Source organism: Neltuma alba, unplaced genomic scaffold (assembly GCF_004799145.2).
Source record: "Neltuma alba isolate B1F8T4 unplaced genomic scaffold, ASM479914v2 tig00012097_pilon, whole genome shotgun sequence".
NCBI classification, from domain to species: domain Eukaryota; kingdom Viridiplantae; phylum Streptophyta; class Magnoliopsida; order Fabales; family Fabaceae; genus Neltuma; species Neltuma alba.
The window spans coordinates 115170-141643 of NW_021636654.1; the positions used below are offsets into that span (position 1 = coordinate 115170).

The 26474-nt window shown below is 34.7% G+C and overlaps 3 protein-coding genes and 1 pseudogene across 3 annotated transcripts; 2 read left to right on the forward strand and 2 right to left on the reverse strand.

Annotated features, from left to right (window-relative positions):
* The first annotated feature begins 829 nt into the window (after window positions 1-829).
* On the forward strand, window positions 830-2453 carry LOC114722612 (probable disease resistance protein RXW24L). Its single transcript, XM_028908692.1, has 2 exons — window positions 830-1904; window positions 2406-2453. Exon 1 carries the CDS (start codon window positions 830-832, stop codon window positions 1835-1837), a length of 1008 nt encoding a protein of 335 aa, XP_028764525.1. The 3' UTR covers window positions 1838-1904; window positions 2406-2453.
* A 6484-nt stretch (window positions 2454-8937) lies between these two features.
* On the reverse strand, window positions 8938-9741 carry LOC114722613 (protein SLE1-like; annotated as a pseudogene).
* Window positions 9742-14282: 4541 nt separating this feature from the next.
* On the reverse strand, window positions 14283-16574 carry LOC114722614 (uncharacterized). The gene has a single exon (XM_028908693.1). The coding sequence runs from the start codon at window positions 16572-16574 to the stop codon at window positions 14283-14285; it is 2292 nt and encodes a 763-aa protein (XP_028764526.1).
* An 8910-nt stretch (window positions 16575-25484) lies between these two features.
* Window positions 25485-26474, forward strand: LOC114722615 (uncharacterized). Its single transcript, XM_028908694.1, has one exon. The coding sequence runs from the start codon at window positions 25485-25487 to the stop codon at window positions 26472-26474; it is 990 nt and encodes a 329-aa protein (XP_028764527.1).

A 26474-nucleotide genomic window follows, 5' to 3' on the forward strand; every position in this document is an offset into this window, starting at 1 on the left:
GTTCGGGTTTGTTTGGATTGATTTATAAGTAGCTTTTCAAACGTGATTTACAGAATACGAGGTAAGTATGTGAGGAGAGTTTTGTCTCGACTTACGTGAACTTGCTTAAAAGCCCGTTTTGAACGGAGCTCCAAACAAGCCCTTCAGGGTGTAAGAGATGGAAACCTTGTCTGATACAAGGTTGGGGCCTGGGCATGAGCATGAAGCCTACTTGCCTCCCGTCCTTCTTGTTGGAACCCTTTATATTAAATTTTTAATTTAAATTGGAATAGTAAGGATTTCAATAATTAAAAGAAAAGGAATACGAAAGGTGACAAGCACGTACGATTTGAATGTACGTCTAATTTGTGGGAGACGATGATGAATAGAAAATATAACTTTTTTTGACCAGCGAATAGGAAATATAACTTTTCTTTTTTAATTCGGTTTGATTAACATGAATAGATAATATCCTTGGTATTATTTTTGTACCACTTATTTAAAATTTAATTTTTTTATATCATTCATTATCTAGTGTTAAACTGTTGAATATATATATATATATAAAGTTTACATGTGTATGAGTATCTCTCAATTTTTTTTATTTATACAAAATCTAAATTTATTTTTCATATATTACACGATTGATCTAACACACAAACTGCTGCATTGTTAATCTCGAAAGTGCAATTTATTAAACAACTAATAATGACATCAATTAAACGATCAACTACTGATAAAGTGATAATGGGATGGATCAACATAGTTCTTTATTTCCCATGTTGGTTTATAGCTTCATATATACAAGCTTCTTCGTCTGGAAACCGCCCAGTTCTTTACTCTGGTCCACATGGCATCCGAGGTAGCCAAATTTCTGATGAAACAATACACAGATTCCATCGATGAAGACGATTCACAATCTTCGGATGCAATCTTTGCCAGGTTCAAAGCCATCAGTAAGGAGTTGAAGTCTAAAAGTACAGCGTTAAGCATCCCTGAAAAGATTTCATGTCTTTCCGATCTGAACGACGCCCTCACCGAGTGGGGGATCCTCAAGGAGCAGAACAAGTCGATCAGGAGGATTTTCTTCTGCCATGATCGTGTGGCTCGCTTCAGAGAGCGCTCAGCTATCAACGGTAGACTCAACGACATCGAAACATCGATAAACCGCCAGGAAGATTCTTCGATCTCCGTCCAATCGAACCAACGAAATTTTCGGCCGGCTGATGATCATAGTCCAACCGACTCACCAACTCGAACTAGTTCTATCGAGGTCGACAAGTCCTCCAATAAACTCGAGGAGAAAATGGTTGGTTGGCTCTTGACGCCGGGGGATGACTTCACGGCCGTCGGGATTTGTGGGATGAGTGGTTCGGGCAAGACGGCGCTTGTTAAAAACGTTTTGGAACAAAAAGCCGTTACAGACAAATTCAAGCGTATCATTTGGGCTCCCCTCTCGGATTTTATAACCTGCGAGGAAGAGATAGATGTCAGGGTTGTTGAATATCTGCTGTATCGTTTGGGCTTAGATACTGATAGCGTGGTGGGCAGTTTCGATGAAAATAAGGACGGGCTCATGGAGGAACTAGTGCGTCAATTACGGAACTCCGAGAATTATATTTTAGTGTTGGATGACATGTGGCACTGTAGTGATTGGTTTGCTGATCATTTCTTAGGCAGATTGAAGAAAATGAAGGGCGGTGCTGCCATTGCAACCAGCCGCAGAAAAACCGTGGCTCGAAAATTCGGTGGAAAGGATAGACTGATTCATCTACCACCTTCAGGTTACAGGGAAAGCGCATTTCCTCCGGATATTGAGACCCAATCCCAGCCGTCCGCTAGTAAATCAAACCAGTGAACCTGTCTTCAGCAGGCCATGACGTCAAGAGCTTTGGATGGATTGTTGAGTAGTTAGATTAGACTGGGTAAAGGTGCAAATTTACTGAAAATTTTCTATTTAGAAGTGTTGGGCGCTCAGATTTTTTTTTTTCGCTGCAAATTTACTTCACAAGTTTAATATTATAACAATGTTGCTCCCACCGCTAAAAATATTAACAGTAAACGTCAAATTTTTGATTATAAGAAAGTAACATTGATATGATTTTTAAATTTTCGGAGTAAGTTTGCACAACAAAAACCATTTAGGTGCCCATCACTCGTAAATAAAAACTTTTAGAACAAATTTACATATTTTACCCTGATTAGATTTTATATTTGTTTTTGTATTCTTGCTTAATCTGAAATGAGATTGCTTTAAGTTAAAATAAAGTAGCAGTTTATCATATATTGATGTCTTTTGGTAATTATGGTTCTGTGGGTTATGGATAAATATTATTGTATGTTTTATTTGAATGATATTATATAATGATAAATAGTCTTATCTTGAATTGACTCCAATTTGATTCAACCACATGTTCAATGACCAGTTTGATTTCTCCGGTGGCCACCGAGGAGCTAGGAAAGGAAAGCATGTTTCTACGATGGGCAAGAAATTACTATTTGGCACTTCTCTTTTATCATCTTTGTGAAAAGCCGGCAGGGAGTTCGCAAATCAGTCTTCTTCCTCAAGTCTTTAACTTAAGCTTCTGTTTGATACAAAGTATTAAAAAATGAGGAATAGGGATTAAGATTGCAATTAAAAAAATTAAAATATTAAAATAATATTTAGCATGAGTAATCACTTATTACATGGGATTAGACAAACCCATAGAGGTAGGATTGGAGAATACTACTTCTCACCATGGTATTGTCCAATCCCATATGGATGGATTTGTCTAATATCACGTAACAAGCAATCTCTTATGCTAAATACTCTTTTAATAGATTTTTTAATACCAATCGCATTCTCTATCTCTAATTTTTAATATTTTCTACCAAACAGGACCTTAGAGGTATATAGTGATAGTACCCTGATACTAATGTCTAACTAATAATGTGCCGGAAAAAAAGAAAGCTGCAATAATATAATATAGCATATCTGAAGACCACATTTTGAAAAGTCCATGGTTGTTTTCTTTTCTTTTTTTAACATTGAAAATTCTTATTCCTCATCCCTCCTACCAACACAGAATTTTATTGGGAGAATTACAATGAGGTTCGAAAGAAATAAATTAACCATAAAAAATTTCTAATAACAAGTTAGAAGTTGTCATTTTTTACTCTAAAATTTGTCATTACAATATGCTCAATTGTCATTATGAATTTTTTTAGTAATTATTTTTTTCTTTAAAACTTTATTGCAATTCTCCCAATTTCATTTATGCCCAGATTAAAAAAAAATTATTTCCTTCCATTGCTCTTATACATATTACCTTTGGCTCTTAATATAAAAGTTGAATAACTAATTTAAAGAAATTCAAAAAAATTAGTTAAGTTGGTTGATTGTAACAAATGTGTTGACTTTCCTAAATTACTTTATTTAATTATATGTATTGGAATTATTCCTTGGTATGAACTCCTTACAATTAATAGGAATATTTTAGATATAAATTTAAGAAACAAAGTGGATTAAGGTCTTATATTTGGGATCAAATTTAATCTCCAATTAGCTCTTATATTAAGGATAAGAGGTATCCTATATCTAGAGTATTACCATGATTATTACTTCAACAAACATACCCTTACATATCATTTAAGAGCTCAAACTCAACCTTTCTCTTTTTTTATTTCAGGGTTGCTCAGTATTATTTCTCGAAATTCCAATTATCAATTAGAAAATTATCACCAATTACCCCAATCTATCATCTATCCCCCACTTGTTATTAATAGTCACTCTCCCGCGCGCCATATAATGCTGCTCCTCTCGCTTCCTGCATCCCATTCTTGTTCCTTTTTCATTCCAATAAATAAATTTTATTCTTTTTGTGAAAACCCAATCCGAACACATGCCGAACAAAAAAAAAACATCATATTATAAATAAAATGATATGATATGATACCAAAAACATTGCAAAAGAAATCAAATAATTTTTCAAATTATAAGAAAAAAGAGAGATCGAGCAGGAGATGAGCTAAGGAATGTGCCTCGGCAGTACTAGGTGTCATGATATGATAGGAACGAGTCCTTAAGCGTTCTTAAACTTGTGAGCTAAATGGAAAGGCAACAGTTTATGGATTTTACAAACGAAATGTTATTATTTGTTGTTGTTAGATGAGGATATATTTTTACCAAATGGTTACGTAGAATGAGCAAGATAACAAAATAAAAATTCAATTATGTATACCAACAAGTTATTGATTAAGATGAGAAGTGTTCTTGTTGGGAGGATTTAACCTTAACACTCCAAATTCGACCAAAATTACTCTCAGGTCTAAAATAATTTGAGGATACTCCAACTTATATCCAAAAAAAAAATTCATTCAGGTACTTTTTTTCTCACAACTCTAGTTTTAATCCATTCCCGTCGCACTTATTTTATAATAATTCTCAAACAACGGTCATATGATACAATTCCTTCCCCTCATAAAACTCCCAATTAACCAATGGAAAGTTATCTATATTCCATTCCATACGGCTTCATACCATACTGTTGTGTTCTGTTACTATTTTATTAATTAATGACCGTTCTATTTTATTAATTAATGACCGTCCTATTCCATTACATCCTAAACGTATAACTCTCAATGCATCCGAATAATGTACTTTCACTATTCAACTCAAAAATTGATTATAATCCAAGTGTAAGTTGGATTCCACGGTTTATAGTTTCATTTCCATTCTCTCTGATGTTTTCAGTACTATCAGTCCTTTTGTCAAACAGATCTATAAGATTTGATTTGAATCTTATATAATTAATGAAGATTACCTCATTCACAATCACATCATTTACATAGCTATGTCACGTCATATCCAACGTCCAATAAACTGTACAAAAAAGAGAAAAAGAAACAAACAACTTAAACAAACTCTTCCTCATCTCACGCTGAATCATTGCTTCTGCATAGATTAGGAATAAAGAAGAGAATAAAGTGGCTTATTTTAATTACTGATCAGTATAAGGCATATCCTCTGTCCCCTCTGATTCTTTTATCATCTTTGGTTGGAAAAGCAGGAGTTTGTAAATCACTCTTCTTCTACCTCAAGTCTTTGCTTTAAATTAAACGTCATAAATACAAAGAATATGTACTACTCTGAATAAAGTCTTTGCTTACACCAGAAAAAGATCTTCAAGTTGCTCTTATTTTTTCCAGGGGGTGCATGTCATAGTAAAGAAAGCTGCAATTAATGAGCAGCATCTCCAACTTCTCTCTTTTTCTTTTTTGTGGCGGAATGATGAGAAGCAAATACGATAAAGACCACATTTTGAAAAGTCCGAGGTCCTCTTTTTTTTTTTTGTGTGCCCTTTTTCCTTTTTAATGTTTCACGTTTAACATCAGTAGCCATCGTTGCATATTAAAAACTGAAGGAGTACCAAAAACGTTAAAATATTAATATTATTAAGTTACTATTGATATATGCCAAAATTATTACTCCACAATTTACAAATATAATCGTTCACCAAAAAAAATCATAAAGATAGTCAAAATTATTGCTATATGATCTTATTCAAAATCAAACTCCCTCAGATCGTAATCTAATAAAAAGATTAGATTTAGAATTATTTACTGAACTAGATTTTGGTCCCCAAGAAGAACGTGCTACGCTAGATTTTTCCTCCCACACGAAGCACGGATAAATCAAATAGTGTTCAGAATTTCGGATAGCAGTTATAGTTGGCATGTGCAACAAAACATAATTTCAATAGTAGTACATGAAGTTATAGTGTTTTTCTAAGGAAAACAATTTAAAATGATGGGCTTGAAGAAAGTACTTTAAAATTCTTAAATGAATTATAATCAAGGCAAGGTATTTATTAAGAAATATATTTTACGGACTTCATACGCGTTTCTTCTAATCAACTCTGTTAATATGATTCTTAGTGTTTCCAATAGTATATTATTGATATTGACTGGAGATCAATGCAAAAGGCAGGTTGGAGGTTTCAGGAAGAAGAAACTGGATTGCTTCAACGCACGATGCGCTGAAGAAGGAAAAAAGGGCTGCAGTGTCGGCGCGTTTAGTTCTTAGTTCGGATGCAAAGAATACAAGAAGGAAAAACTCTGGGAAAAAAATGGTAATTATTAGTTTCGTAAGAATTTAGACTAAGTTTACTAAGTTTTGGTTTGAGTCACTGTACTTTTAATCCGATTTGGTTTTCGTTTATGCTTAACAATGTTAACTCAGACCAAATTCTTGTGAAATCATCTGAACTAAAAACTAAGATTTGAAACTATGTGAACTAAAAGCAAAATTCGATCAAACTATAAAAAGCAACCATGACGTTAACTCGTTTTTAGAATAAACGTTATTCTGCTATGGTAATAGGGTGAACACTTTAGGGAGTGTATCTGAGCAACCTGTCTCCTTCTTTTGCTCTTTTGATAATTCGCTCCAGCTTTGCTTGTGCCGTGGATGAAGTTTTTCTCAATTCAAGTTTCATGTGCTTAGCGTGCGTTTCAGGATTGCTTAAGCATCCGTTTGAGATAAGGAAAAGCAAAAGTAAGGGAAAAGAGAAAAGATTGATGCGGTGGCCGGGGTTAGAAGTTTTAAATTAATTTTTTTGTTTTACATCTTTTATTTAAATTTTATAACCCCACTTTTCAATTTTTTAAATTAAGCTTATGAAAATTTTTCCTCTCCACCCTTTCCTTCCATATTCCTCATACCAAATATAGGGTAAGAGTTGCTTCTTTTGAATTGCTGCTTCCTCTTTTTTTTTTTTTTAATAAGATATATGTCACTAAATGATGTTGATAAAAAATGGGTTAAAATTAATTAAAAAAATAAATATGTAATAATTATAATTTTTCTTTAAAAATATCCCTAGTTACAAAGAGAGGGAGATATAATAAGAGACAAAATAAGAAAATTATTAAAATGGAAAACATAGTAAAAGAAGGACAATGTGTAAAGAAAACAGAATGCGAGTATATTTCCAGTATTAATACTAAAAATGAGAAATTAAGCGGAGCCAAAATGAGAAACTGCTAAAGATAAAATTTGAGACATCCAAGTATCCCTCGTAAATAAAAATAAGCCATAGGTGATTGTTGGTCTTGTAAAAAAGGAACGAGGGAGTATAGGTTTCACAGAGACATGTCCAATAATGCAATATTGCAGGTCTTTTGCTTATTTGTCTTAATTTTCTTACTTTCTGTGCGATGTTATTTGTTTTCTTCCTTAGCTTCTTTCCTTTTCCTTGTGAGCGACTTTTCCTCCAACGTGTTTAACACTTCCCAGCCTCTAGTGCGGCTTTAGGAAACAGAGGACACCCTCGATCGTCTCAACACACCAAGAACATATCAACCCCAAAAAAAAAAAATAACTGTGGACTTTTTTAATTTATGCGGTTGACATTAAGTACGGCTTACGCTTTACAGGTTAAAATACACAAATTTTAACTATGTTATATTCATGATGGTAGACGATTATTCTCATTGCATTTATGTTAAGGAGAACAAAAAGATAACGATGATGGAGATTCATTAATCAACAGAAAAGACATTGATTCCTATTAAAGAGTGACCAATAAATTAAACTACAAAAAATCTTAGGTACGCTTGGTACAAGATATTGAAAATGAGAATAAGGATTGTGATTAAGATTGAAAAATATATTAAAAGAATGTATAATATTATGGACGTTACTTGGGACTACCCAAATATATATGTGTGAAATTAAAAAATACCATGAGAAAAGATGGTATTTCCTAATCCTACCTACATGAGATTAGCTAATCCGATGTAATAAGAAATTATTTATAATAAATACTCTTTAATGATTTTTCTTGATCTCAATATTAATTTTACTTTTCATTTTCAATGCTTTGTACGCGTACTAAACGGGTACCTTAGAGGGAACTTTTTAGCTAATAATCTGCATCTTTTGGTGATGATGGGGACTCAACCATCCTTCACACTTAATTCATATATTCCTCAATTCTTAATATAAAACATAATTCTTGAGTTGATTTTAGTCCTAAATATAAGATCCATTTATCATATTTATCAATTTTCTCTAAATTACCTCTATGAATACTCTCTCAACCATAATCAAGTAAAAGAAGAAGAGGCGGTATTAAGAAAGATAATTATGGTGTTTTAGGAAAAATGTGTCACTTTTTTAATAATTAACTAACTTACCTAACTTTCTTAATATATTCAAATTAGTTAAATGAGTCTTATATTCAGAATCGATCGGAAGAGTATTAATTTAGGATAGAAGAGATTGTTTAAGGCGTCGCAGGGGCTAGGAAAATGGTGTGTTGGGCCAAAAATCAGCAACAAGCAACTCGCTTCAAGATTGGGCTTTATGCGTTCTAACAAAATCTGCAAAAACTCAATGAGTTAGGTTCATCGTTTTTGGCCCAATGAAAAATACAAGGAGAAGCAAAAAGATAATAGAACTTTGTTAATTAATAAAATACAGAGTAAACTTTATTAAGGGTAATTAACCGACAAAACCCAAAACCCTTCAGGGACTTGTGAAGAGACTTATGTTAATTCTAGCTAGGTTTCAACCATTCTTCACACTTAATTCAATACATATACGACAAAGCTCTATAGCTTCACATATAGTCTCTTCGAATAACTAATTGTGATCTTAACTAAGATGATATCTAATTGTCACCCAAGAAAAAAAAAAAAAAAAAAGTTGAAAGTCCTAATCGCACAAACTTACGGAAATAAAGAACATGTTAAACACACGAGAGTTTTCATTATGAACCATAACTCCCTAGTTACAACGAACGACATGCACAAAACCTCGTAAACCTTAAAGTGGTCTGAAACACACTTAACAACTACCATATACTGCTACTACTATATAGTGAAAACATAATACACTCATATAACTAAGACTAAGATTGCAGTGGATCTGGTCTGAGCCAAGATAGAAAGAGAGAGATGATGATGTGAATCTCATGCGGTGCTTCTTGTCTTATACTTGGACTCGTCGATGTGAATGCCTTCTTCTCGAGCTCGTTCTTCACCAGACTGTTCCATGGTGCTGAGACCACCCTTCTTGCCCATCTCGTGGTACCCTTCACTCCCTATTTGTTCCTTCCTTGTTTGCCCTCCTTTGCTTCCCAATTCTTGGTACCCTTCTTTCCCCAGCTGCTCCTTCCTTCTCTGTCCTCCTCTGCTCCTTCCTGCATTCTCTCTTCTCTTATCAGTAATATCAGAAACTTCATGCACATTAATCTTCTTATACAGACTTGAAATATAGAGGAAGCAGTACGAGCACACAGGATCTTATATATGCTGAACATGAGAAAGATCACTTGTATGAGTCTGATAATAAATGGCATGTGAAAATGGCATATATCCTTATTGTGTTTCACAAAATGGCGCAAACCCTCTTAATTCTCATGTTCAAAGAATGGCTAATACGTATATATTGGCTATATATAAAAGCCTCTGGCCATTTATACAAAATCACAAAGCAAGGAACGTGTTATTAATAGCCTATAAACATGACCAAAGGTGCTCTAAAAGCACTACAAAACCATTGTAATTAATCCGGAGAAACGTGGGGAGAGAGAGAGAGAGAGACAGAGAGAGATAGAGAGAGAGAGAGACAGAGAGAGATAGAGAGAGAGAGTTGCCTTCAGCTAGGTATTCTTGAGCTTCAAGGCTCTTGCCTCCAGTGCCACCAGGGACAACCGTCTCTCCCTGCCTAGCCCTCTGAGCAAGCTCTTATTTGTCTTGCTGCTGTGAAGCCATATTCCTCACCCTCAGGTGTTTGAGATTCTTAATTGGATCGGAACAAAATATGAGAAGAACGAAACTGATTGACCAAGTCGCACACTGCTCAAACACAAAAGGTTCATGATTTACAGAGATTTGATGATCCTATGGATATAAACAACCGGTGACTTTTTGAGTGGCGGGTAAACAGTAGAAGAATTAACCTGCAAGTGACAGCGGCTCATTAAACCACAGTAAAAGCAACGAAGCAATGACACGTGTAATGTGGACGAGGACACGCAGGATTTCAGAATGACACGTACCATGTGGCAACTTGAATCGGACGCGGTGGGGCCCATCTGTTTTTCTTATCTTCTTAGCGTTAGTTTCTCAGTGAAGGTGTAAATTTGGGTAATGCTCGTTCTAGAGACGTTCGGGGGATCATTCCAATTAATAATACGTACGTTGGTAAATTAGTATTCCGCATAAGATCATCTGATCGATAAACTAACTTTTTAGATTACGATATTGTAAATTAGCATGTTTGATAATGTTTTTATATGCAGATTCTTTTATGACTCACCCATGAATGGACGATTGAGCAACATGAATCAACATTATTATAAGCTTTAAAAGATTTTATATATACTTGCTTCCTTCTTGTTATATGGTGCTAATTTAGATTCTCATTTTATTTTTAAATATATGTCCCAGACCAAATTTTCAAGGTATAGCTACTATTTGTTTCCAATAATTTAATTTTTAGATGGATGCATCACATTAATGGAGGCAGTTAATATTTAAAATAGTGTAAAATTAAATAGAGGTCAGAAATGAGAAAGGAAAAAAAAAACTTTTAATACATAGCATATGGATTTGTTTTCTCCTGAGTTGGTATATTTTTTTCGATTAAAGACAGATGAAGAGAAACGGGGGAAATATTTTAAAAATAGATATGATTGGAAGAGTCTAGAAATTAAACCAGAACAAAATATGCATCTCTTTTATAATCTTCTATCTCATGTTCTCCCTCTGAACATGAAACCTCGCCTCCGGAAGCAGAGGACTGGGCACGGAGGGGGATTCTTCAACTGCACATCACGACAAATAGTCTAATTTAAGAGAAACGACGACAATAAAATTAGCCACAAGATTCGACCACATCGTTTCCTAACTATTACCTCCCATATAATCTTAGTACCAATAACTAGCTACGTCCACACCCCCCCCCCCCAAAATAAAACCAGTTAAGCTGATTAAATCTGTAAGAAAATATAACTGTCTATACTAAGGGGGTGTTTGGAAGCACCCAAAATTGTTTCTTAAAGTACTTTTTCGTAAAACGAAACAACTCCTTTACATATTTACTTCGATATTATAAAAATATTTTTAAAACCATGAGTTAGTTTCTATTCAAATACCCTCTAAATTTTAATGAGGAGGAGAGCTAGGTAGCAGTAGCTTATATATACTGGTTTACTAATTCAAGAAATATAAAAAAGTTGCACTGGCCTTTAATTCATTAGTAGGATAGAAAATCGGCCAATAGCTTGATGAGGTCGATCGGGTCGAAATCCTCCTACAGTTTATGTTAGAGTTTTTTTTTTGGTTGCAAAATTTATATAAGAGTTAAATTACTAATTTAAAAATATTAAAAATAATAATTAAATTGATTATTTATAATAAATTTGTGTTGATTTTTCTAAAATATCATGTTTCATTATTCTTGGTGGGATACCCCTACAATCAATAATAATATCTTAAGAAAAACAGTTATCAATTTAGAAAATAAAATAAATTTAAAATCTTATATTTAGAATCAAATTCAATTTTTAATTGGCTATCGCATTAAGGATCATAGAATGAGTAGTGATAAAATAATTTGAGAATTGAATTAAATAAAATAATTGAAAAAAAACTGGCGAAAGTCTCCCGTTGACAATTTTATCAATGTAGAGGGGCTAAATTAGAATAGTTGTGCTCTATGCATTGTAGAGTATTCTCTCAGATATTTGGCCATAAAAATTTATCAAGTCACTGGGGCAGTTTTTCCAATTTTTAATTTTTTTTTAATTTTTAATCTGCTCGCGGATTGATTCATGGTTTACATCTCCGTGCAGGTGGGAATCAAAATACCATTGGTTCGTCTCTCCCCCCCGGGGGGGGGGGGGGGAAGGCGAGTGGGGCAAGCGTTTCACCTGGACACGTATTAAACTTGGCGCATAAAACGTTTAATACTCCCACCCAGAAAATGCAGAGCAATCCGTCCACCCTTTGACTTCTTTTCACTTTCGCCCTCTCTCTCTTTCTATATAATGTGGCCATTTCCTTCGCTCTTCAAACGTGTTCATTCTTTTTTGCGACACTCAAAACCAGAACCAGCCATTCCCTTTATTTCTACTAGTTCTGCTTCAATGAGGTACGCGGTGTTCAGCGTTTACAAAACTATGCAAGAACCTGACATACATTTCATCATGCTCTGTTTTTACATGCTTCTTCTCTCACTCCATCATTCTCTGTTTTATATTCTTGTTGATCTTGCGGAGACTGTAACTGAGATTTGTGTTTTCTATATCATCTTTCACTCTTCATCCTCCTCCTCTGCTTTTACTTGCTTCTTCTCTCCCTCATGCGTCTCTGTTTTATGTTCCCGTTAACCATTTTGGAGATTGTGACTGAAATCTGGGTTTCTCTGCATCATAGGTAAGAAATCATGTTCAGCATTTCCCTGAGATGATTGATTTTTTTCTCCCGTCGAATTTTTCTTGAAGAAAACAGGAATATCTTGTGTTTGCTTAACATATATTCATGCTACGTATGGGCTAGATACAGATGTTGTCATTGAACATAGTTGCTCTGTTTTTAGTTTCATTTAACAAAATTTAGATCGTTACCGTCTTTCTATCTGACATTTCTAAAGATTTTCTGAATGAATATGCTCAGGGAGCAAGTGGTCAAACTCTTCAAAGAATTACGAGAGATCATGGACAAATTCTCAACGGTGTTGATTGCCTTACTTGCAGCCAAGAACGCGGTAGACACAGAAGCCAACCCTCTGATCAAAAACCAGCACATTAAACTTATGATGATGTTTCTGGTTTTGATTATTGTTCTTTACCATCTAACGTTGGTGATCAGAACAGTTCTTGTTCAGCTGTCTCCCCAGAGCACTCGCCTTCTTCACATTCTAACATTCATCATAGCTCTGCTTGGAGGTTCTGCATCAGTTTTAGCTTTGGTCATTATTTGAAAGCTCCCCATCGGCCATTTCCTTTCATCACCGTGGGCTTTGTGGCTTTCCATTCGCTGTCGTTGTTGATGTTGTTCATTGACTTTAATTTGGTACCGTCTTTGCTAGCGCTTTTAATTTCACTAAAATAACTTTGTATTTCTTGATTGATTGGGAAAATTAAAAGCTTTTATACACATTGTAATATGTTGTGTCTCTTATTACTTTTGAATGTGGGATTTGTATTTCTGCAACATTGTTAACTTTTTTCCGGTTTTGTTTGCATTGATTTCCCAAGTCGTGTTGCGAGGCATGATTGGAAAAAAACCAGTGCTACAATATAAAAGCATACGACACGGATAATTTTACAAATTAATATAATATTTGGCCTCTTAAATTTGTTTTTATTTTGATTTTCGCATCAGAATTCCCCAACGCGTCTGGGTACATATGAGCCGAAAATCTTACATTTGGATTTGAAATTTTGTTGGTCATGAAATGAATTAAATCGCTATGATTGTTCTCACAAGTAAAGACTTAAAACGTAAATTTTGTAAGAATAATAAAATCCAGTCATCATCAGAAAGTACATTATAGACATAAGAGGCCTTTGGTTTGGGTGAAAAATACTTTCATACACGTCGAGATAAAATTTTTCTCACGTGCCGCTTTGAAATCACTTACTTTCTTATTCAATCAATCTGTTGTCTTGCACACTTCGTCATTTTCCTTGATTTGTAACTTAACTAAATTTACACATATTCGAATGTTGCTAAGCCAGAGTGTTATCCTATGGACTCTTTTCGTACCTCTTGCTAGATGCAAAGGACATGCTCTCTCAGTTTGTATCCTTCACTTTTGTCCATTAATGCATATTTTGATTTTATCGAGAGAGAGAGAGAATGGTAGAAATATCTTTTGCATTCACACCAACATTAATGATTTGTTTTTACTAAAACAAGAAAAACTTATATATAATAAAAAGGAAAATGAATTCATATATAAGTATCACTCTGTTTTTACATGTAAGTTATTTGTACTACATTCTCACATATCAAAAAATGCATTAAATTGATAAAAATTTTCATATTTGCCTCTACTAAAGAAGTGGTATTAGAAAAAATATGTGATGTACATTTTTTCTCACATATATTTTTTATTGTATTCAGTAGAGATGAAATTGAAAAATATTGCATTAATTAGTCGACAAGCATCTTATATTTATCAGTAGAAGCAAAAGAGAGTATAGGAATGTTAAAAACATGAACAAACACAATGGCTTTTCCTTTAGGCCAGAGATATGAATCCAAGATGCATGGGAGAAATTGATTTGATAAAATCAAAAAGTCTACTGGACCACCTTTCCTATCAAGAGTTTAGTCCTGGGGTCTTTGAACTGGAAGTTGCCGAGACCGAAATGAAACATGAGCAGCCAAACAAGCGAAAGAAGTTCGCCACCCTCACTCAACACCTTCACATGCGCCGTAGGTTTGCACTGAATTGCAGCGAATGACAACAGTTCCACCCACACTGCCCCTATAATTTCCCATTTATTATTCTCTATTTTTTGTAACTCTTTGGCCAACCTGCATGCGTCAAACAAGAGTGATATGCTCCATTCGCTCGTCAAATGCTCGGGCGCCACATCCTCAAGCACCGCCATTATACCTTGGCAAGCTTCCTCTAGCCTCTCCCTCCGATCCGTTATCAGGTCCAGGCTCTTTCTGCTGAAGAACCTTTTCGCCTCCTCACATGTTGTCTGGAACCTTATTTGTCCAATTCCTGCCACATAAGACATCATCGCAGGCTGCGCTGTTAGAAGGTATATCAAGTAGTCTGACAGAATCATGCTGTAATCTCTTTCATCAAAATGCTCCCCGTTGTTCTTCTCGCTGTAGTAGCAGAGGCAAGTAGCAATGTGCCACATTATGAGGCTTTGATCAAAAGCCACTTCCTCGGGGTCCACAAAAGGCATCAACATATGCAGTTTTGCTTCCTTGATAGCCCACTCACCTCTCACGAAACACATTCTTCGGAACATCTCCGCATCTTCACCGCAAACACGACTGGATCTTTCTCGCAGCTGCTTGAAGATATATCTCCAAAGGTCTTTAGGCAACGGCATGTCCTCCTTGAACCTCCATTGGTCAATAAGATCTCGAAAGCCACAAAGGTGGGCCACTTTATAGAAACCACCTTGTGCGGACAGCACAATTTTGAAGCATTTCTTTTGAAATCGTTCAATGCAGGGTTTCTCATTAAGGTGACGAGGAATCTTTTGATGAACAGGCATTTCCAGGCAATATTTCATCAAATTGTAACGTGAGATTGATCCCCACCATCTGCGATATAGTACTGGAGTGGACAGTTCTTTATAATCAGCAGGCTGCTGTTGCTCCTTAATTTCTGCCCATCTTGGTTTCTTCCACCGAAGGAAACCCACCAACATTTTGTCATTGAACTTTCTGAGCAAGCTCATTTTGGATCGCTGGAAAAGTGGGACTCCTTTCAAATCTTGAGATTCCAGGGAAAGAGTAGCTGTGTATTCAGTGAACAAGAGCTTGACGAAAGCTATGGTGTCTAAGGCCAGAGCGCCGTATAACAAAGCGTAAGTTACACCTGTATCAAACTTGTCCAAACCACGCTTCTCTTCTAAAATAAAGAGTCCAAGAGCCAACAGAACAAAAGTGAAGGAGATAAATTTATTGCAGTACCCGAACCACTTGCGTACTACCGTGACTTTGGTGTAGAAAGCTTCATACATGAAATTAAGTTCGACTTCTATCACCTCGAGAACTTCCTCTGGCGCTTTGCTTTCCGTATACCGTCGGATCTCGCGACGGTCATCGAAGCTGTAGATCATGTCAACAATGATACCTCTGAACTTTTGGAAGAAGAAGAAACCTTTCCGAACCGCCTCAAGTTCATTCGGTCCCTGGCTCCAATATTCGCTGCCTGCATCACTGGTACCCCCAAGCTCCGAGATGGTGACAATCTGAGCAGGAAGTCCGGCCTTCCTCCGAGAATAGAATTCCTCCATGAGCCTTCCGTAATCGGGGCCTGGGTCTGGAACTAGGGATTGCCTGAAAGCGTTGAATGATGCAACATACAAAGCACGAGTTCTCTCAGCGTACTTTATTAGTCCAGCAACAAACACCAAAAGGGTTGGGAACCACAATGAGTTGTCATGAAGTGTCAAAACGAAGATGCAAGCAGCTGTGCCAGACTGGAAAATGAGACCCAGAAGATGCCTGAGCCAAAGCTCATTGTCCTCCAAAGCATAAGCAGTGATGGTGTCCGGACCCCCAAGGTGAAGCAGAAGAAAAGGAGACCAAAATGCAGTGAGGTGGTCTCTTGTGGTTTTGGTTGAGTGGGCTTTTTGATTATTGGAGATGAGCCCAACACAGTAGCTCGCAGCCCAATCGGCAAGAAGGTAAGCTAACCAGATTGCGCGGGGTAAGAAGCCTTTTGTGCGCTTTCTTAAAGAAGCGAAGAAGATGAGAAAGATCTGCAGGCAGAGACTGAGGAGAATGACTCCGTGCACATCCCACTCGTCCCATATCTTCTTCCAGAATTTGGGGATCATGTCAATTTTGATTTGCCCGCTGCTCAGCATGATGGAAATAAAGCTTCCCCCCATCTCTCCCACGCACCTTCGTTCTTCTCTCTCCCTCTCTATATATCCGTGTGTATCCTGCTACTTTCCTTGAAGCTAAGGCCACAAGCCTGGAAAATAATCAGTTAACTACACACGGAATGGATCCACCCCCACTCGCATATCGTGTCATGAAGTTAGAATAAAGAGAAAACCTGAAAAAGCTTGATGCTGCCACTCTCTTTATTACTTCCTCCCCTTTAATATAAAAAGTTAAAACGCTAATATGTAAATACTAAAAATTCTATTTAAATTGTCATTTTAAAAAATACTATCTCCCGTACTTAATATAAGAGTTAGTTGATTAATTTGAGTAGATTAAGAAAATTAGTTAAATTAGTTATTTGTAATAAATAAGCATTATGTTTTCTAAAATATCCTTGGTAATTAAGTATGTTGGTTAGAACTACCATTATTACAAGAACTACTTTGAAAAAAATAAATAAATATGAGAGACAAAATGGATTGGGATCTTATATTTAGGATTAAAATAAAATCAAATGAACTCTTATATTAAGAATCGGAAGTGGTAGATAAATAAAATGATCGGGTTAAAAAATATTTTCTTTATTAGTACAATGGCCATTAATAAAAAAATTATTTATCCCCCTTTTTTCTAATTTTGTAGAACAAAGACTAATCAAACATATAAAAAAAAAAGTATTCTGGTGTTTTATTTTTAAAAACACATAACGAACATATTTTTGAATAAGTTTTTTCATTTTTTCATGTAAATTTTTTCTGAAAATATGGAATCGAACATTAGTGGTTGAAATTGATTTTATCACATTTAAATTGTTAATAATGCAAGGGATTAAAAAATCACATTTCTTTAAGATGCAAAAATGTGAGTAGCATAAGTGCCCATGTCATGTCAAATAACAAAAGTTAAGTAAGTAGAGTATGTTCTCATGAAGAATCAAAACAAAAGATTTTAAGGCATTAAAGATCTTATTTAAAAAAATGACGAAAAATACCTTTAAAATTTGTTTCAATGTTAAAAAAAGTTAAGGTGCACCTTTCACCCTCATTTTATTTCTCATATGCAATTTTGCCCTGATTTTTTGGTAGGGCAATTTGTCCCAAATCTTTTGGGTGTGATCTAGCCTTTTAAGATCAAAATTGCACAAAAAAAATATTAAGGTCAAAATTACACCACTCAAAAGATTAGGAATAAAATTGTATTTGAAAAATAAGATCGTAGTCAAAATTATGCCTTATCCCTATTGAAAATACCAAATTAACCACTTCGCCTAATTTGGTATTTGAAAAAGTTGTCAAATGACCTTTAAAATCTTGAGTTTTCTTTTTCAAAAAGTGTCGTCCCATTTCACCTTTGATCCCGGCAACCCGTTACCAGTAGTCAGCAAGTTTTCGTTACATTTTTTAAATTTCAAAACAAGAGCAATAAATAGCGAAACCAAAGTAGTTAATAATAAAGTAAATGTAGTAAATAGAGCTTATTCATGAATTTATTCGAGCAAATAATGAAGTAAGTGAATATATTACAATTACTACGTTATTTAATATTCTTGTTTTAGAAATTTGAAAAATATGTTAGGAACTTGAGAATGCCCGTGTTGCTGACTACTTGTTACATTTTGCTCGCTATTTACTACCGTGGTTTCATTATTTGTACTACTCTTGTTTTAAAAATTTGAAAAATGTAGTAGAAACTCACACACTCCAATAAATTATTGGAGAAAACCCCCGTTACCAAGTATATTACTACATTATTAATACTCTAATTTCATTATTTACTACATTATCTGGAAATCTAGTTTCATTATTAGGAAATCCCACATGAAAAATCTTTTCCTCATAAAACAAAACATTCATTATTTTAAAAAATTAATCATGATAGAAAACAATTTCACCACTTTATCATACAGGACTCATAGTACAAAAGAACGCTAACAACTCAACGACAAAACCTCAGGGCCCAAGGCACAACAACCGGTCACTAACCCCTTTTTACAAAGATGAGATACCAAGAGCACAAGAGAAAGGAGATAAGCCCAATCCACTAGTCAAACAATTGTCAAACTCGAGTAAACATAGCACCCTACTTATGTGTGGACTAGTGGCTTGGGCTTATACTCATTGATGTGGACTCAGACCTTATGTGCTTAGTAACCCAGCTAAAAAACACCCTACTTACATCAAGTCAGTGGGCCCCCTCTTACCCATATATTGCCCAAACATGGACTATGGTGTAAGAGGTATCTATCCAAGAGCTCTATGTCAATTCCAAGCCGAAGAAAAGAAAGAACTGCAATGGTCTGTCGAAAAGCCAAACAATATAATCAGTAGTGTAGGCATACTGTTTGAGTTTCAAGAATAGTTATCCACTACATAACAAATCACAATCTCCATATGTGAACCCATGCATAATTACAATATAAATTAGAAATTTTAGAGTTCTTCAACGTGAGAGGATATAGTTTCAAACAAAGTACCACACATTTCCATTTTATTTAATAACATGATGTTAGTATGATAAATTCAGCACAACGAGAAGACATAATTTCCAACAAAATACAACTCATGCATAATTAAATCAACATACTTCCTACTTCACTAAAATTTGCCATATAAAAAAATAATTACTGTATTGAGAAAATATTTTAGAAAATAAGAGCATCGTAAATACTTTAAAATCCAAAGCATGTATATAAAATAAATTAACCTTAGTTATCTCAACTTTAAGTTAACTTTACAAGCTTAAGATGTAAAAGTACAAATTACAACTCCGGAACGCATAATAATCTACACAGTAATCTAGATACAATTTAATATATTGAAAAAAATAACCTAATTATACAAAATTTATTATTAATATATATTTAATGCCCATAATTCTAAATTCAAATTAAAATTCTCAATTATTTATTCTAACCACGTTTAAAATTTTTCCTCACTCCAAACAATTCATTTGAACCACAAGTTAACCTCAAATTTTATTTCATTTAATTTTATAAAATTCTTAAGTTATAATTTAAGTTTCAAAATTAAATTTAAAATTTTTTTAATAATATATCCTCAACATTTTCAACATTCTAAACTAGTTAAAATCTCAATAATACATCAGACAATCAAAATAAATTATTTGACTCAAATTTACTCAATATAAATATTATATATTAAGGGAAAAAAAATTTTAAAAAATTTTAATTTAAATTCTAAAAATAACAAATAGACAAATTTAAACTGATTAAAATTAACTACTAATTTACCATTAAATTTCTATGGTCATCTATTGTTAAAACTCAATATTTACTTGATACTCAGATCTCAAAAATTTTCTCTAATCACCATAATATTATAGCCCTTAGGTAGATCTAGTTGAGTATAATAGCTAGGGTTATATTACACCTAATGATAATTGAGAAAATTAGTGTTTAAGACCCCCTTTTTTTTCCTAATGTTCTTTCATTTTATGATTCTTTTATGTCAATAAATCATATTTTAGATAAATCTTCTTTACTTAAATAATTAAATGGTAAAATTTTATTTACCGTGAATAAATTTTCTTTTCCAAATATATTTAAATCATAAGAATAAAAAATTAAGATGTTACACTATACTTGAATAGATTTATGGAGAAAGGTTGCTTACTATTAACTACATTTATTTCACTATATACGACTTAGATTTTGTTATTTACTATTCTTGTTTAATTTCACAAATTCAAAAAATGTATGAGGAACTCCTCTATTGCGGATTATTTACTACATTTATGTTACCATTTAATTACTACTCTGATTTTGCTATTTACTACTCTTATTTGAAAAATTCAAAAATTGCAATAGGAACTTTGTCGGGGGCCGACAGGGGTCACCTGAGCTTAAGCAGTAGTGGCTGGCTGTCAACGGGATCATCATTATTGGAGCTCTAATGGCGGCAAGGGTTGCTTAGGGGCATTAAAAAAAGTGAGGGTAGTGACGCCTTTAGATCAACATTTCAAAATTTCAAAAGATATTACAAAAATTTAAGTCCTGATTTATGATTTTGTAATTTTAAAGGTATTTTTTTATCATTTTCTCTTATATTTTTCATTTAAGTAACCTAAATTAGAGTTAATTGATGGAAAAGAAAAGGAACTAAAATAAAGATAAAGAGTTTCTTAAATTAACAACTACTAGTATATTAAAAGCAACGGATCCACCAATCCCTTATTAGCTTCATAGACCTTGCTTTCATCTAATTAATTAGTCTTAATGGTAATTTTGTTAATTTAGACTACTAGTAGTTACGAGTGTCTTTTTCAATTCATTCACAACTCTCTCAAATTAATTAAGTTATGACTAATAAAATTACTCAAAAGACGAAGTAAATCAAGAAAAATTCTTGCGTGAATTGAAAGTACCACGTTATTTTGTGATCTAAGGAGTATTTGAATAAAAATCAAACTATAATTTTAAAATAATTTTACTGTATACAAATAAATATGTGTGAAAAATTTTGTCGCTTTTAAATGATATGGATAAACCAAACACCACCTTAAATGACGTGGTGCTTTGGATTCGCGCAAGAATTTCTCCTGAGGGCATGTATCAGTACATGGGGCCCCATGCCTGCTTTTCTTTAATTTATTCTTTTTCCTTTTTTGAATGTTTAAATGCACGTTTGGTATTATTCTACTCCTAGCTGCTAGCTGTAAGTTACTTATAGGGAGAAATTTTAGTTATAAATATAAGTTATTTATAGTATATTTAATAGTTGTTTTTTAATTTTACCCTTATTTAATTCTCATTGGAAAAAGAAAAGGAAGAGAGAAATATAAAAATGATTTATAAATACTAAGAAAGAATTTTTAATGAGAGTAAAATTGAAAAATCTTGTCAATTTAATACATTATTAGTATGTATATGAAAATGTATAAGTGACTTGTTGATGATTAGAGTGGTCTCTTGCATTCTGCAACCACGTGATACACATGTCATTTATTCTTAAATGCAATGTATGTCACCAAGAAAAAAGTAATGTAATATGAAAATATATACACACATATACACATTTTAAAAAATATATATTCTAATATGTGTGAAAATGAGTGTTTATTTGAGGAAAGACTTGGCAGTTAACTTTATAATTTATAAACTTCTATACTTTTGTTCAATCAAATCAAAACAAGTGGCCAGATTTTAAATTATTAATGATATCAATAAAAAAGTTTGTTACAAAATAAATAGTTTATGAAAAATTTACATGTCTCGATCATTCGAATGAAGCACCTTGAGTATACAGGTTTTTATATATCCACACACTCTTAAATTTTAATTTTTCAAATTTCAGGAACATAATTCTGTTTTAAGATTTATAATTTTTATAACTGTTGGTTAAATATTTGTGTTTGAGATACAGTAAAAAAATTATATTATTGATCTATTTTCCTTAATTTTTTAGGCAGACAGCAACAAAGATTAAGTTGAATAATTGCATAATACTCCTTTGGTCCTTAATGTATTGACTAATTTAAGAATTGATATTGGCCTTATATATAAGACATATTTTACATGTTTATTAATTCTTTTTAAATTAATCTTATAAATATTTGTGTCGACAATAATCAAGTAAGAGAAGGAGGGAGGAAACTAAAAAAAATAATTAGGGTGTTTTAGAAAAAGCAAATCATATTAAATAATTTAAGTAATTAAGTAATATTCTTAATCTACTCAAATTAATTAATTAAGTCTTACAATAAGAACGGAGAAGTAACAGTATTCTTTAATAGGTCTAAACTATTGACATTTAGTTTAAATCATTTTAGTTTGTGCAGAGCGACATTTTCATGGCTTCGTATTCTTTTTCAATTGTCTGTGGTTATTTTATTTTTTTCATTAATTGAAATCGCTTTCTTTTCCATGCCGCCATTATAGTACAGAGACCAGCAGACCAATGTCTCCTAATCCTAGAAACGAATTTGATGTTAGTTTTTTGACCCAAAATTATACAACATCAAGTTTATAAATTCTTTCGGTTGCACAACCATCTTTTATCTTCAATTCTATGTGTAACCACACATGGCGCCAAAAAAAAAAAAAGACAAGAAGAAGTAGATTTGACGTAAATATGCGACAGAATATTCTCTTATGGACCTTCTGAATTGCGAAAATTAAAAGATTTCAGCAACACCCAATAAAAAAAAAATGAAAAGACAAACAGCAAAATCAAACATATCATCCCTTGTCTTACATGATCTTAGTTGGGAAAATGATATTAACTCCCCCAAACAATTATCTGCAACAAATATTGTTTTGTTTCATAGATAAGTTGGAAGTGGAGATTGTTTTGAAGCTCAATCTGTCACTGCCTCGTCCGTGTTTAAGGCCACTCAAACTGAACTTCTTCTCGCTCACCTTCATTGACCCACTTAACCTGCTTCACGTATTGGAGCGAAGGAAACATTCGCTTGAGAGTTTCTTCGTTAATTATTGTCCGCATTTTGGTATGCTTGAGGACCAAATATTTCACATTATCCCACTTCTCGCCCTTGTAATCTAATAAATCTTTGAGCTTTCCTCCCTTAATATACAGCGTCTCCAGGTTCGCCAGTTTGCTGGGCTCTAACCATTCTGGCATCGTCTCGTGAGGAATGCCTTCAAGATCCAGTTTTTGCAGCTCGGGCGGAAAGGACACAGACTGTAAAACGGCTGCTTTGCCCCAAGACATTTTCAGACACTTGACTTTTGGTAAATCCTTCAACTTGTCGAAATCAGCTTTCCCGATGGTAGCCTCGATCCCTGTATGTATGCTCAATCGCTTCAGAATCTTCAGATTTGGAAGATGCTCTAATCTAATGGGAGTCCTCTGTGAATTGCCTATTACTAATCCCTTGAGTACTTGGAGCGAAGTGAGGTTGTGGAGCCCCTTTGGGCTTTGGCAAGCTTTCCAGCATGTAACATTCTGATACATCCAAATGTGTGAGCTTTTCCAACGATGCAACTGCATCAGGCAAGGTTTCTAGATTATGACAGGCCTTGAGATCCAGAATTTCGAGGCTGACCAGTTCTCTAATGGACTCAGGAAGTTTAGTAATCCTTAAAATCCCACGCAGGCTGAGATACTTGAGAAGTTTCTGGGTATTCAAACCTGTTAGGAATGGCGATTTTCCTTGAACTATAATGTGATGGGTGGGATGAACCTGCCAGCGACCAAGCTGAAGCACCACCAATGTCTTCAGTTTAGCAAGCCATTGGTCTTGAAAATGAAGATCTCTCTCGTTCACATTAAAAATGGTCCTCAAAGTCTCCGGCGGCGTGGATTCTCTTTCAATTCCCAAATCAGAGTGTCCAGCGATCAAACAAAGTCCGCCGGGAATGGGCAAGATCAAAATGTGGTATCTTTTCCTTTATGTCCAAAAGCATCTCTTTCTTGGCCAGTGCGATCAACATGCAACGGACCCAAGGGGAAATTTGACATTTACTCACTCTCGGGCACTTGCCATGGGGTATGAGTAATTCTAAATCTAAAAGCTCTTCAAATACTCTTTCGCCTTCTTCCTCGTGCGGGACCAACCCTTCCCCAATCCACCAATAAATAAGAAACCTTTTCCTCAGAACAGCATTTCGAGGGAAAATTGCCAAAAACAAGCAAATTCTCGGGTCGTGCTTAAGTGGTCGGAGGGAAAATTCATAACTCACCCGAAGACGTTTCATTAGAGGATCCTTGTCTGCCTCGCGTATCATACTCTGTTCGCGTTCAGATAAAGCTTGGAACCCGTCCTGATCGACCTTAGCGTCAACTTGGGCCAGAGATTTGGTTTTTTTGGCGAGCTCATCATGGATATGACGGATATCACGGAAACGATTAATCAAACGGTCGATCGTCTTCCTGACATCTTCGGCCGATGAAACATCTTCAACGGTTTCTTCGAACGTCTGCTTGATCTGACCAAGCAGTTGTCGTGCGTCAACATCTTTCGTTGAGTTTGTTGGGAACGACGACATGTTCAGGGTGTAAGAGATGGAAACCTTGTCTGAGACAAGGTTGGGGGCTGGGCATGAGCATGAAGCCTACTTGCCTCCCGTCCCTCTTGTTGGAACCTTTTATACTCCGATCCTTAATATAAGACTCATTTAATTAATTTGATTAGATTAAAGAAGTTAGGTAAGTTAGTTAATTATAAGAAAAGTGACACATTTTTCCTAAAACACCATAATCATCTTTCTTAATACTCCCTCTCCCTCTCCCTCTTTTACTTAATTATGGTTGAGGGAGTATTCATACGGGTAATTTAGAGAAAATTGATAAATATGAGAAAGGGGTCTTATATTTAGGACTAAAACCAACTCAAGAATTGGGTCCTATATTAAGGACCGGAGAAGTATTAAATTTTTAATTTAAATTGGAATAGTAAGGATTTCAATAATTAAAAGAAAAGGAAGACCAAAAGTGACAAGCACGATAGGAATGTATATCTAATTCGCGGCAGACGATGATGAATAGAAAATATAACTTTTTTGGACCAGCGAATAGGAATTTTTAATTCGGTTTGATTAATATGGACGGATAATATTCTTTGTATTATTTTTGTACCACTTATTTAAATTTTAATTTTTTATATCATTCATTATCTTATGTTAGACTGTTGAATATATATATATAAAGTTTACATGTGTACGAGTATCTCTCAATTTTTTTTTATTTATACAAAATCTAAATTTATTTTTCATATATTACACGATTGATCTAACACACACACTGCTGCATTGTTAATTTCGAAAGTGCAATTTATTAAACAACTGATAATGACATCAATTAAACGATCAACTACTGATGAAGTGATAATGGGATGGATCAACACAACTCTTTGTTTCCCCTGTTGGTTTATAGCTTCATATATACAAGCTTCTTCGCCTGGAAACCGCCCAGTTCTTTACTCTTGCCCGCATGGCATCCGAGGTAGCCAAATTTCTGATGAAACAATACACAGATTCCATCGATGAAGACGATTCACAATCTTCGGATGAAATCTTTGCCAGGTTCAAAGCCATCAGTAAGGAGTTGAAGTCTAAAAGTACAGCGTTAAGCATCCCTGAAAAGATTTCATGTCTTTCCGATCTGAACGACGCCCTCACCGAGTGGCGGATCCTCAAGGAGCAGAACAAGTCGATCAGGAGGATTTTCTTCTGCCATGATCGTGTGGCTCGCTTCAGAGAGCGCTCAGCTATCAACGGTAGGCTCGACGACATCCAAAAATCGATATTACGCCAGGAAGATTCGAACCAACCCAATTTTCCGCCGGCTGATGATCAAAATCCATCCTACTTATCAGTTCGAACTGCTTCTATTGAGGTCGACAAGTTTTCCAATACACTCGAAAAGAAAATGGTTGGTTGGCTCTTGACGCCGGGGGATGACTTCACGGCCGTCGGGATTTGTGGGATGAGTGGTTCGGGCAAGACGGCGCTTGTCAAAAACGTTTTGGAACAAAAAGCCGTTACAGACAAATTCAAGCGTATCATTTGGGCTCCCTTATCGGATTTTATAACCTGCGAGGAAGAGATAGATGTCAGGGTTGTTGAATATTTGCTGTATCGTCTGGGCTTAGATACTGATAGCGTGGTGGGCAGTTTCGATGAAAATAAGGATGGGCTCATGGAGGAACTAGTGCGTCAATTACGGAACTCCGAGAATTACATTTTAGTGTTGGATGACATGTGGCACTGTAGCGATTGGTTTGCTGATCATTTCTTAGGCAGATTGAAGAAAATGAAGGGCGGTGCTGCCATTGCAACCAGCCGCAGAAAAACCGTGGCTCGAAAATTCGGTGGAAAGGATAGACTGATTCATCTACCACCTTCAGGTTACAGGGAAAGCGCATTTCCTCCGGATATTGAGACCCAATCCCAGCCGTCCGCTAGTAAATCAAACCAGTGA

Coding starts and splice junctions, on each gene's coding strand:
- LOC114722614 (XM_028908693.1), bottom strand. CDS start 16,574: ATGGGGGGAAGCTTTATTTCCATCATGCTGAGCAGCGGGCAAATCAAA.
- LOC114722615 (XM_028908694.1), top strand. CDS start 25,485: ATGGCATCCGAGGTAGCCAAATTTCTGATGAAACAATACACAGATTCC.
- LOC114722612 (XM_028908692.1), top strand. CDS start 830: ATGGCATCCGAGGTAGCCAAATTTCTGATGAAACAATACACAGATTCC.